This window comes from Pteropus vampyrus, unplaced genomic scaffold (genome assembly GCF_000151845.1).
Source record: "Pteropus vampyrus isolate Shadow unplaced genomic scaffold, Pvam_2.0 Scaffold337, whole genome shotgun sequence".
In the NCBI taxonomy this organism is placed as follows: Eukaryota; Metazoa; Chordata; class Mammalia; order Chiroptera; family Pteropodidae; genus Pteropus; species Pteropus vampyrus.
In genome coordinates, this window is record NW_011889118.1 from 964,176 (window position 1) to 977,786 (window position 13,611).

At 46.9% G+C, this 13,611-nt stretch overlaps 1 protein-coding gene across 1 annotated transcript in view; it reads right to left on the reverse strand.

The window, feature by feature from the left end:
* The window catches only part of CACNA1D (calcium voltage-gated channel subunit alpha1 D), a 314,711-nt gene that overhangs the window by 7,475 nt on the left and 293,625 nt on the right, over positions 1 to 13,611 (reverse strand). The window contains 4 exon segments of the mRNA XM_023522317.1: positions 784 to 933; positions 2,125 to 2,151; positions 2,838 to 3,205; positions 3,912 to 4,028. Coding sequence (XP_023378085.1) covers positions 784 to 933; positions 2,125 to 2,151; positions 2,838 to 3,205; positions 3,912 to 4,028 — 662 coding nt within the window.

The following is a 13,611-nucleotide window of genomic DNA, read 5'->3' on the forward strand; positions in this document are numbered from 1 at the left end:
AGAATCAGTGGTTCCAGAAATAAGGCACTGAGGGAGCCCGAGGGAGGAACTGGGAGAGGGTAGGGTGAGGGAGGGTCCAGCTGTAGCTTGCCTAGAATACAAGGCTAACATTTATTAACAGCTCAGATGCCAGAGGGACCTCATGGCAGTACCACGTCTACTTCAATGGACCACTTGTTCATGGTGAGATGCAATTTACAGAGAATAGGGTGATAGGTGGCCTTTGGCCCCCTGCACTGCCTACTACTTGTCCTAAAGTAAAGTGCCCCCTTTAACTGCAAACATTCTTTCTTTGGGACAGAAGCCTGAAGAGGCAGCTCTGTTGAGAGATGCCACTCTGACCTTTTGTCCCCATCTCCAGGAAAGAGTCCTTGATGGGAGTGGGAAAAAAGTGTTGTTCATGAAGATCCCACCCAAGCTGCAGGCTTGCAGACAGAGCATTAGCATTAACGAAATAAAAAGAGATCTCTCAAGAGACAAAGGACTGATAGAAAGGGCTAACCCTCCGTCAGGCAGGCCCAGCTCTCATTTCTGGGACCTTTACTAAAAGGCCTCAGAAGCTCCTGGTAGAAATAAGTCAACAGGCCTGAAAGAGCAGCATCTACTCCACCTCTCTCTGGCCCTGTTTCTTCTGCTTTGACTTTTCCTCTGGCCTGAAGTCTGTGCTCGTGGTTTGCTTTCCAGGGCAGTCCTGAAAGCAGCTGCTGGCGGCCTGTGGCAGAGCACAAGGGACGTGAAATAGCCAGGCCTCCTAATGTCAGCCCACGCCACAGAGCTGCTCACCTGCTCTCAGTTGGCGAGCTGTCGTCCTCGTAGCATTCCTCCCCACTGAAGTACTCCTGGTCTCCCAAGCAGCGGGGGTCCCTGAAGTAGCTGTGTATCTCTGGGTCTTCCCGGCAAATAGTTGGGAACTGCTCATCTCCTGAGTCGGACCTGCAGTTGGGTGGGAGAACCTGAGCACCTGGGCAGATGGCGGACAATTTTGCAGCCATGCCTCTGCATGCAGCCAGCACCCCTGCCAGATGCGTTCTTGGCTAATCCCTGGACACACCTGCCTCAAGCAGGACTGGACTGTTAAGGCCTCTAGTAATAGTGTATGTGGCAGGGGGGTGGGGGGAGGGGAGCGGTGTACACGTGTGTGCACCAGGAGGAGCTCCTGTCTCGGTATCTTGCACATGCTGGTGCCCAGGGCCTTGGAGCCAAAGGAGTAGATATAATTTGGGGAACAGAATAAGAAAATGGGCCTAGAGTCCTGCAATGATTGGTAGTCCTGGGAAAAAGATTCTGGGCTCCCGGGCCACCTATTCTGATCCCTGCTTCTTCCTACCCAGGCCCCATGTGACTTCAGAGCCTAGAACAAAGAAGTTCCCTTCCCACCAACTTTCCACTGCATCTGACCCAGTAAGGGGGGCAAGGGTTTTGGAGACTCTCATGAACAATACCTGCCAAGTTTTCAAAGAATGCCTTCTGCCCCAGGACTGTCGCAATGTCTCCCTGAAACCCTGCAGACCTGGCCTCCATCCTCGGAAAACCAGCCAGGCTCTGTGACATCACCTCTCTCCAGTGAGAGGCCTGTGCTCCCTCCGAGTTCTTCACTCTTTCCCTGCGCTCCTCCAGCTCAAGATTTCACTTGATGTAATTAAACCAGCACACCTATCCTCCCCATCACCAAGAAAATAACCAGCCTGCCCACAGTTCAACCAGGTTCAGCAAATGGGGAGCAGAATACGATGCATGTGCTGAGGGCTTCATGGGAAGCAAAGAAGACCTGGTCCTTGGTCTTCAGAAGGTTGGGGTCATGCTTTTACCAAGGCCCAGAAGAGGCCTGACCCCAGAAAGCAGTAGGCATTGCCCACCTTCACAGGCCCGGGTACCAGGAGTGCACAGCAGGCTCTCCCAAGGCCATTCTGAGGCCTGCAGAGGCTAGTCTGTGGGCTCCTGACACGTGAATATCAATTCTTGGGCGGTAACCGTCTATGCAGAAAGCCACTACCTCTGACTCCTGAGCCATAATATCATAGCTGGCTCAAAGGAACTTTTCATCTCTCCGCATTCAGAGAGGCCAATTGGTCACACTTATAATACACAGTATTTAACACACAAACATAGGCAATGAGCACATACCTAATGTAAGTTTCATAATAGCGGGTTCTATCCAGGAAAGGCAAAACAAGGGAGGGAGGGAGAAGATAAAAGTTAAATATTTCCAGCAAAATTTAAAATGCAGTTATCAGGCTACTTCCTAGAGCAGGGTTTGGCAAACTACAGGTCACAGGCCAGACTCTGGCTGCGACCTGTTTCTGTGTGACCCACGAGCTATGGAGGGTTTTTACATTTTTAAAGGATTGAAAAAAAAATCAAAAGAAGAAAAATATTTCATCACCTGTGATGTTCACATTTTAGTGTCTAAAAATGAAGTTTCATCGGGACACAGCCGCACCCATGCATTTACATATTGTCTGTGGCTGCTTTTTTGCTACAGTAGCAGAGTTGAGTAGCTACAATAGACCATATGGTGCCCAAAGCCTAAAATATCCACCATCCAGCCCTCTACAGAAAAGGTTTGCCAACCCCTGTCCCACAGTACGTTGGCACAATGGGAGAGGGTAGAGTTTGCAGCTGCTGCCATTTGAAGGGGCGTCTCATATAGCAGGATATTGGATGGCAGGTGGCCCTTTATCCTTCAGGGTCATCATGTGGCTACGGCCCAAAGAGGCCATGACCTCGTGGCACTCACAGTTTCAACTGCAAATGTCTACTGGGCATTTCCTGCTCATGTGCCAGAGCATGGGGGGCAAGGAGGACATTACCAAGTGCAAACACGTTTTAAAGGTTACCTTTTAATACTCGACCTTCTTTGAGGCTCATGGTCATGCTTGTGGGAGGAATGATGCCCATTTTCAGACACATGCTCAAGGTTCCCAATGCTGGGCCGCTTTCCAGGGGCAGCTTTGGACATATTGGCATTATTGAGATTGGCATTTGTTGAGCTGGGAACTTGCTTTCCTATGGAATTATGGTTATGATGGTTATGACACACCGAATTTCCTGCTGGAGGAAACAGCGGTTTCTCAGTATCACTTGCAGGTGGAATTGAAGGCCTTTGGACATGCAGGGGACGGTGGGTGGTATTGGTCTGCTGAAGGGAATCTCTCCTATCACTATTAACATGATTGACATGGTTTCCAAGCAGGGCACCATTTCTCTGCAAAATAATGGGAGACAACACCAGGTAATTTAACAAGTATTTGATGCAGGCTAGCTATGTTAGGTAACTTTTTCTACATGAAAAACAAATTCTAGGTAAGCTCCATAGGATCCCTGGAAAACAACCCGAGGGTCTCAGTGATCGGGGTGAATGTGTCTGTGTGGCAGCTGGTCCCCCTGAAATGAGGAAAGTTACAGATTCCTGAGCCAGGGAGTAAGCTCTCAGCTGTCACTTGAGTATGCTCTTCCAGTTGCTCCAAGTTGAGGTGACTTAGAGCCAGCAGGGCTGGTTGGCAGCCCCGGCAGTTGAGGTTGGGTGGCAGGCATGCTCTTTGGGCTGGGGGTCTGGGGCCAGCTGGCAGATCAAAGAGCTGGCCCAGGGAAGAAGGGGTTAGTGCAGGCAAGCAGCTGCCAGAAGCACCCAGGATGCCCATCCACACCGGCCAGTGGCTGTGGCCAAGCTCCTTGGAAGCTGTCAGCATGGGGCAGAGGAACAAGCTCTGGAAGGGCAGGCCTGGCCTTAGAAGAGGTATTGGTGAATGGGGAGGGTCTGCTGGGGCTAGTGCATGGCCCACAAGCCCCGCTAGGCTCTGGGGCTGGTTTGCATTCTCCAGGCTCTTTTGTGGATCATTAACTGCCCAAACTGGAGTCCTGCCCCACTATTTCCAAGCGGCCAGTGTGTAAGCTGTGCGTGGAATAATTACTTTGAATACATCTTCCTCTTCCTCTCCTTTTGTTTCCTCGGGCTCGTCATCTTGCAAATCACATGATATAGCACGCCGGATTTCTGGCCCGATGTCATGCAGTGTCCTTAATCCCGCCTAGATCAATGAAAATGGCAAAACAGATTAGACAACACGGGCGCCCTGAGCCCGGTCTGGATCCTGGCTTTGCTCCTGCCTGATTCAGCTGTGGGAGGGGTAGGTTTCTTCAAAGGATAGCCTGGGGAACTGACCGCTTGTTTGAATGTAACTAAAGGAGGCCCTGCAGCTTTGGGGTTGTAGGATATGGTCAGAGGTACAAGATGGTCCTAGGCTGGGATGCTTAAGACCCTCAACCCAGGAAACTCCGTTTCAAATACCCCCACTTGCAGGGAACAGTGCCTGGTTATGAGTACTAGGTCTGCCTTGGCCAAGAGCCCATGTCTAAATGACAATCTATGGAAGGAGGTCCTGCAGAGCCCCACACAGGGAGGGGGCCGGGCCTGGCTTGCTTTTCTACTAGGAAGGTGGCAAGGACTCACTGGCTTTGTCCAGGATGAGGAAGCTGAGGCACAAGTGCCAGAGGGCAAGCAGACCAAGTAGCCATTGGGCCACTGATTCCGCTAAAAAGCCATGGGAACGAGGAAGTGACACAACACACCGCAGCCAACAGCACACTCAGGACCGTGACAAAATGGACTGACACTCACACAGACCTGGGCTGCTGTGCAGTGCCAGCCTCTGTGGCCATCTATGGTACCCTGGCTTGTAGCCTGTGCTCAGGCTGAGAACTTGCCAACGGTCAGTTCATCCTCTTGAAGACCACAACACATTGAAAGGGGCTCACCAGCCTCTGGAGGCAATATGAGAGCTATAAGCTGACCCCTCCAGGCCCCTCACAGACATTCTGCATTCCCCTGAGGCCCTCACAGCTGGCCTTCCTTACCTTCGGTCCTAGACTCCATTGGGACAGGGCCTGAGAGAGGCTTTCCAATTTTCCCCGCTTCTTTAGAGAAAGTTTTGAGATGCTTAGGAACTATATATGGGGAAGGTGTAGTCACTGGCTCTGAGAAAACTATGATGTTTTGACCATCAATATGAAAAAAAATAGCATGCTGACTCGGACTAATAAGGACAGTATAGCTACTTTATTCTTTCTCATAAAAACACATCTGAAAGAGGCATTTCCTCCCCGCCCCAGGTCTAAGGCCACCTGTTTGTACCTGACCGGCACCCCCTCAATTACTGTCAGTCTGTCTGCAAACGAAGCAGCCACTAAAGGCTTGGAGAATGTCTGCAACCTGGCTCTGCAGGTCTCCATCTGCAGCTAACATTCCAACATCAGGACGGTCTACAGAGGAGACCTGGGCCAAGTATGAGTTGTCAGGGGAGGGGACCACTTCCTTGTCCTTCCTCCATAGCCCCCAGCAGTGGGTAGGCATAGGAGATAGACAAAAAGTGATGACCATACTTGAGATATGCCCAGCAGTGGCAAGGGGGGCGGGGAGGGGAGGGGACGGGGGCCACAGTCTGGCCAGATCCAGTAGGGCTGGGCCTACTGGTGTGGGAATGCTCAGACTCATCTTCTGCAGACACCAGTGGTGGTGACATTATAGAATGTTAAGTTGTATGGGAAATTCCCAATGGGCTCTCTTGAAAATGGCCTCCTCCATAATAGCACTCAGCCTATGAAATGAAAGGTGGCACACAAGCCTGGGTCTGCTTCGAACCAGTCTTTGAATAGAGGATCAGCAGGTATTTACATTTCATGAGTTGTAGGGGTGAGAGCTGCCCGAGTCAAAATTGTAAGGTTTCTACCTAGGAATGCTGTGGTCTTATAGGGGAAAGACACACATGTCCCAAGGCCAAACCCAGAACAGTTCATGGTGTGTCAGTGAGGCTGCCTCTCACTCATCCCTCTGATCACAGGCACAAGATGCACATACACGCACACGTGCACACACATGCACACACACATGTACACACATGTACATGACTCTCTTTTACTCTGACGCGTGCGCGCTCACACACACACACACATTCCCTCTCTCGGGATCCCCAAGTCCAGCACATCTGAGCCCAGGGAATCACCTGGCTCAGAGGTGGATCCACCTGCCATTCTCACGGAAACATCAAGACAAGCCTAATATCAAGTTGGGTGAAAGGTCTTAGGCAGCAGAGCTACAGGCATGTGTAGAAAGGTCGAGCCCAGTAATATTAAACAGCCTGCATTCATTCAGCATTTTCGAGGGCACAATTATTAAAGGAAGATAAGCTAAGGTCATGTTCAAGGCTGATTTTGGATCCCTGGGGAGAAAAGGCTGTTGCATATCTGATGCCCCCAAACAAGAGACCAAATTTGAGACACCTGCAGCTGTTCCCACCAAACAAACATAGGTGATGATGCACTAAGTCAACACCCCTAGGTAAATGACGCATATTAATCTGTGTCATGTGGCAGCATGGGCCAAGAACACTGAGTTTAAATAACAATAGATAATCTTGTTCACTGTCATTCAACTGATTGGACTAGACCTGATTAAAAGAAATAGAAAACTATTTATTTGGATAATTTTTAACATCATCCTGTTTACGGGTTGACATTTCACTGAAATACACATATAACATAATTGCATAATAAAAACAAAAACTGTCTCCAGCACATCGTCGATGATACACAAGAGTAGGAGAGTGCAGTGAACAGACACAGGACAGAGAGTTTGTTTGCAACATAAATCATGGAAAAAATTGAGAGATGGACCAAGAGGCCATTTCCAAAGACAAATAATGACAACATATTTATTAAAGAGACATCAAAGAAGGAGAGAAAGCATCACTCTTCCCAGACAGGAAAGCAGAGGCTTAGAAATCATGATTATATTTTGCTTGCTCCACGCAAGAAGAAACACACCTTCTAAGAGTCAGGGACTGACTTTACTCTTTCACATGGGATCTGGGGAAAGATGGGCAGGTAGGGGGACACCAGGGGTAGGGTTGTCTGCCAGGGTTTGGAATGAGGGAAACAGATGTTCCTAAAGTTGAAACGAGGCTTAAGCACAGCACCCTGAATTTATTACATATCACAAAACATGATAATGAAAATTTTCTAGCACACATATCAAGCTAAAAGGTAGCTTAGGCTGCTCCAAAAATTAATTCCATAGGCACAAGTTCCAATCCCCCCAAATTCAGAAAACTATCTTAAATCCTTGAAAAAAGAACATTTTTTTCTTGAAATAAACACTTTATAATCAGTAAAATTATCTATTCTTTCATATTTCATATCTGTGTCTAACTGTATCAGCAAAATACTATTTTAAGTTGAAATGTGGTCATAGCACTTAAACCAACACAATGAAAGCCATATAAAGTCATTCCGTTAACATCACAGTAGAACTATGGTTTTGAATAAACACAGAATTGCTATAAAATATAAACAGTATTGATTTAAGATGTCCAATCATATAAAATATTAAACAGAATCAAGCCAAGTTTCTGGTCAATTTTTAAATGCTAGATGTTATCATAAATATTTTTTTTTTATTAAAAAAGAAATGGCGCTTTGCCTGTAGACTGCTGCTTTAAATTTTAGACACCATTTAATTGGAATTTTATAGATATTTACTCTATTGAGTGATTAAGTCATACAAAAAAAAAAAACAAACTATAAAATCTCTCTAAATATTTCTGAAGCAATAGCATAAAATTATGATATTTTCACATCAAATATGAACGTCCATTTACATTCCTTTCTCTTCCCCTCTTTTAGGGTTAGGGTTTTCCTACCTGGGTGCATTTGCAATGCTTTCTCTGCCTGTCTCCCTAAGTTAGCTCCATCAGACACACCAGTCATCTGCCAGCTCTCAGAACCACGGCAAGCATGCACAAACCCCTCCTGAACCTACACTGTAACAGTGGAGATAAGAGATGTGAGCCTCCAGTCGGGACTGGGTCGGACCATTCATCTTCAGAAGTGAATGCCAGGCTTTCAGACTCCAGCCAAAGAGCCTTCGCTTGGCAGAGCCTGTTTTCTATCACAGGCAGGTTTCGCTCAGCCAGGGCTGGCTGGCCCTGGTCAGGCAAGTTCTGGTTAACCCTTCGGCAGGATTCAGCCCCTGCCCAATCAGCTGGATGATTTTAGACTGCCTCCCTTAGAAGAAAAATCCGGAGATTAAGTTCTTATAGAATAAATGTGCTCAGCTACGAGCTGTCCCCCGCCTCCTCTGCATGCACACATCACACATGGGTACACCCCTTCTTTTGTCATTGTTTTACTCTAGGGAAAATGTAATGGTGTGGCCTTTATGTCTGTTATGAACAGTCCTTGAGTTATATATTAAAGGTTAGAATCATAAGCACGATGCTCCATGAGTCATCCATGGTGATTCCAACCCTCACTGAAAAATCAGCTGTAACGCTACCCCACAAGTCACTCTTGGGGTTGCATTCAGCTGTATCTAACACGTTTGTTACCATCTCTTTGAAAAATAAAAGAATATTTAAATATCTTAAAAAAAAATACCTTAAATTTTGATCTGTGGCATTTCCCTGCAAATAATCTGACAGAGCTATCAGTTTTAGGTCTACTTTGATTCTTGGCTGTAGTTTTAACACCAGAATCAGGGGAATTCTTGCCAATTTCCTGATAACAGAGAGAGTATTACTTTAAATTTAGGCTTGGCAGAAGCTATAAACTGTGACTACTATTCTGATCCATCTTTGTACCTGTCATTTTAATCTCACATACTTTATCCTACTACATCCTGGCAGGGAGGGTAGGTGGGCCAAGCTTATTCTCATTTATTTATTTAAGTGCCCTGCCCAAACTCCCAGGCCTGTGGTTCCTGTGACACCATGCTAGCCTCACCTCAATCACCACCAAGGCGAGGTCGTTGGGTCTACAGAAAGGAGTGCTGGGATCAAGCTTCAATCATACATTCATTCATGATCATGACCCCACATGGCTGTGGGTACCATCCAATCAAGGTTAACCTTCTTTCAACTAACTTAGCAAAGCTCTTGTATCACTAAGTCAACGTAAAAAAGACAAACAGTCACATGATGCCCCTGAAACTGATCCTCTGCTTGGCACACATCCTTGTTTCAGTTGTGCCAATCTGAGGAACCAAGACCTTTAAAAATATTGTCTGTCATGCCCTATTTCAGATTCCTCCAAATCAGCACAGGCAGTGAGACGTGACCATGCAGGGCAAAACTCTGTCTGAACCTAGCTGGACACTAGGGACACAGGCAGCTCCGTGTCTAGGTGAATGGATTGGGACTGGGAAGGGGCCTGGGAGGGAAAGAAAAGTTCAAGTTAAGGACAGTGTTATACACAAGAGGCTCTTTAACCAGGGAGATCATAAAAAGGCTAAAGCACCCTTTTCCTTTAGGGGAGATTTAGGATCCTTCCCCTCAAGCAGCAGTTCTCAAAGTGTGGTTCAGGGACTCTGGGGCTCCCTGAGACACCTTCAGGGGTCCATACGGTCATTGACATCTGCCTAATACCAGAATGTTCTTTACCTTGTACACTTCCATTTTCTCATGCCAGCACAGAGGGCGCGTGATGTCATCATTCTGGCATCTTTGTGTTTGCACATTCTATTTTTAAAATTTCTCAGTTTAAATTTCTAATGCAGTACATATTGTTATATAGGGGTCCTCATTAATTTTTCAGGGTGTAAAAGGGTCCTGAGACCAGAGCTTGAGAACTGCTAATAACCCATCTTCAGACAGGCAACAATATCCTTTCTTCAGGCAATGGATTCTTCACCCCATCTAAGATTCCTGTTTTGAACTGACCTTTCTCCATTTGGGGAAGAAATGTCCTTCGCGGGGCATCCCCGAACTAGCCTTTGGCACGTCTTAACAGACTGCCCTCACTGTGTCTTAGAATGACATTCTCTCCCGTTACCCAAACTGCCATCTCTCCTAGGTCTACTATGTGCCAGGGAGAACAAATCCACATAGGCACCTATCCAACCCTGGAACCATTAGTGTTAGCAAGCTCCTTCCCATGGATAATCGAATGCTGACATATCTGGGCTAATGAGGAATACTAGATGGATACTATTCAATAACACGTGACAATAATTATAACCTTTTGCTACTATATAACTTGCCTTAACTCCTTTTCAGTAACTTTATCTTCTCAAAGACTTCTGAAAATAATAATTACTATTCTCAGAGGGGAAAGATCTGCTTTTCAGAATCCAGTACCCAGCAATCCTGTGGATTTAATTTTTAATTGGGTCACACCATAGTGTAAGCTATTGAAGAAGAGCCTGATCTTGCATCTGTTTCTCATGACCTGTATTGTGTAGCACCATGGTTTAGGTACCAAGTCTGCTGAGTGAGTCTGTGAAGATTCTAAAATAATAAACTTGGGTCTCAACTCCTATAACTTTCCTACATTTAAATCTATACCCTTCCACTGGAATTTTAGGAGAAAGGACAGAGATGCCTGCAGTTTGACTGTAAACTGAGTTTCAGGAAAGCCTTGTTTTTCTTTTGAGTGGAGGCCAGAGGCAGCCCCTATGATTGCTGGTTGTCTTTCATGAACTGGCCTTGGCTACAAACCACAGCCAGTACCGTGACTCAGCAAACACAGCCAGGCCTATATGGGGAAAAATTCTCATTTCATTTAAACCATTTCCTAAGTACCATCTAGAAAGTTACTACTTTCCAGTTCTGACTTATTTAGAAGAACTGTGAAGAAAGACATGTGGAAACACCGGCCATGGGAATTGCTTGCGGCTGTTCTGCTAAAGGTCTGGCATATGGAAACTTAGATCTAGAAGACAGCTGGTCGCAATGGCCCTTTGAGACCAAGGTAATACAGGCAGTGGGGTGAGAGTGTACTATCCTTCAGTGTTTAATAAATCTGACATCAGGATGGGTCGGAAACAAACAGGGATCATTTGTGTGGTCTGGGACTGCCCACAGGGCTGACCAGCTTCCTTTGCAGGGATGGTACACCACATTCTTAATATGGTGTAACATCACAGGCATGACCCAATCAGAGCAGAAGTGGGCAGGGTCCTGGAGGCCCCCATTACACCAGGCATTAGCCCTTTAGCTGCTGGATCACAGAAGGGTCAGGAGAGAGGCCAGGATGCTGGCGAAGTGGGGAGACTCAAGGTGCTGGGGAGTCACAGTTATTAACTAGCAGGTACAGACTCAACATCTTCACAAGGGGTCCAACCATACTGGAGTTTGCCAGCCAGCTTTCAACCCCATCCCCACATCGCCAGCCACGGTGCTGTGTGAAGAAGTCAAACCTGGTCTCGGGCCTCAGGAACTCTGCGGTGAGAATCCATAAAACCTACTATGAGCTCCTAGACTTAACTACAGTCTGCACATGTGGGAGTAGAATTGGGAGCTGAGCCCATTTCCATAGTGAGGCCAGAAAGTCCACTTAGGTCCAGGCAGGTCAGACCAGTTGGTATCATGAGCCATTTGGGCCAAAGGGCAAAGATCACAGCACAAAAGACATCACTAGATCAGACCTCAAGGCTGAGAGGGACCCCGTCAGTGATACATAGGATCGGCCTGCAGGACTTCCACTAGTAATGCTCTTCCCACTGGTGGCACTGCTTCCCTGCTCTGCCTGGTCTTCGGTGAGCACAGCCAGGAGGAGGCTTCCTTGCATTTGGCTGGCTCTCTCTACCTCATTCTCCACGCCCCCACAAGCACCCACACACGCAGCCACCAGTCTACCGAGACCAGGGCAGGCAACAGGGGCCAATAAGCCTTCTTTCCTCTATATTCCCTTCAGAAACGTCGAGTTTTTACACTACGGTTAGTTTTGAATATTGACTTTAAAACTCAAATTGGCTCCTTTGGGCATCTTAGTCTCGGTATCAGATGTACAGGCTCCTCAACCAGTGCTTGGAATCAGCTGAGCATTTCAGGAGGGAGGCCCTCATGAAGCAACTCCTTGGGCAAAAATCTCCTGCTCGTAAGACGTGAAAACCCAACCTGGAAGAGTTACCTCTGTTTACGTCTTTATGCATTCCCATGATATCTTAAAAAGGGGAGAATTCTCTTTCTCAATAAAATCACTACAGTACAGAACGGAAGAGTTAAAGAAAAACAGGAATTTCTTAAAGTTCTGGTAGTAAACAGGCATACGATATTATTATTGTTGTAGTCTTAATAAGCAATTATACGTTCAAAGTGCTTTACAATCACTTAGCTATTCCTCACAACAGCCCTGTGAGGTAGGTCGACATTATTACCCCCATTTTACAGATGGGGAAACTGAGGCACAGAGAGGTTAAGTGTCATGCCCAAGGTCACGCAGCATCTGAACGCTGGAGCTGGGACTAGAACCCAGGTTCCCTGACTCCCAGTGTCCTTGAAACTAGACCACACTGCTTCCAAAGAGGCATCCCCGGACTGGCTTTGAGCACGGATTAAAGACGGACAATGTTGGATGAGGTTTGGGTGTGGTGGTACTTCCCGTGGACACGTTAAGATGGAACCTGAGGTGCTGCCTGGGTTGGTTTTGGCATGCGGGTGTATGTGTTAGTTTAAATGGGTGTGTCTGAGCTTCCTGTCCTGCCCGCTTCTCACTGCATTTTGAACTGGGTCACTGCAGAGAGCGGAGCCAGATGGTCAGGAGGTCAGGACGAACTGGCATATAAAAGGAACTCTGTCAGCTCAGCGCCAAGGGGCCTGCCAGTCTTTGGGAGTTCGGGCAAACTAGGGATGCAGGACTTTGGAACGGAGTCATCTGCCCACCTTAGGCAGGTCTGCTTAATCTTATTAATTATTATTATTATTATTTTTTACTGGCCAGCATCAGGAAGTTGTGTTCATTTCATTTCTCTGTGGGGCGGCTGCTCCCCTCCTTTGCTCTCTCTCACTCTTTCCCTTTCTCTGAGTCTCTGCTTGGAAGGGAAAACGGTTAAGCCTTGCACGTTCCCTTTCATGAAAAAGAGCCACCGTGAGCAGCGTCCGCGACAGGAGGACATGGCCCCGCAGATGAGCCACAGCCCTGCTTCCACCTTCTGGAGGAGTACTTTGCTTGGAAGGGGTCTCCCTGGGGCCTTGGGTTTGCTTTTTCCTGCATTTCTCCCGAAATGCTGTTTCAGTAGAAATAAGCCCACTTGAGACTTTTCCCTTTCAAGGCCTTAGCCACAAACGCCTTCCGACTAAGGAGCTTGGTGCTGTAGCTCAGGCAGAAAATTCTAAAGCATCCGTTCAAGCATCTGAAACAAACGAATCAGCCAGTGAAATCTCATCTGTTAGCATCTGTTCTCCTCTTAGATTAAAAAGGAAAAAACAAAGAAAGCCTTTTTATGGCTCATGCTTCACAAAAAGAAAAAAAAAAAACCTTGCTACTTTTTAGACTATGGGGACTAGATAACAGGTGTCTGACACTCCACAGATTAAATGTCTGTGAAGCACCCCATTTTCCTCTGTCTTTATGCACTGAACCTCCCTCCTCAGAAGGCCACATCAAAGCACATTAGGGACTAAGCGTAGTGTGCTTCTTTCATATCACTCACCTTTCCACTTTACCACCTACGTCACCATCTGTTGGTTGGGGCACCGGCTTTAACATTATAAAACCTAACAATCTACTTCTTTACAAGCTGGAAATAATGGTCTCTCCTCCTTAAACCCAACTTCTGAACAGCTATGGAAAAAAAAAAAAAAAAGACTATCCCTCTAAAGACTTCCTGTCATTAAGAAT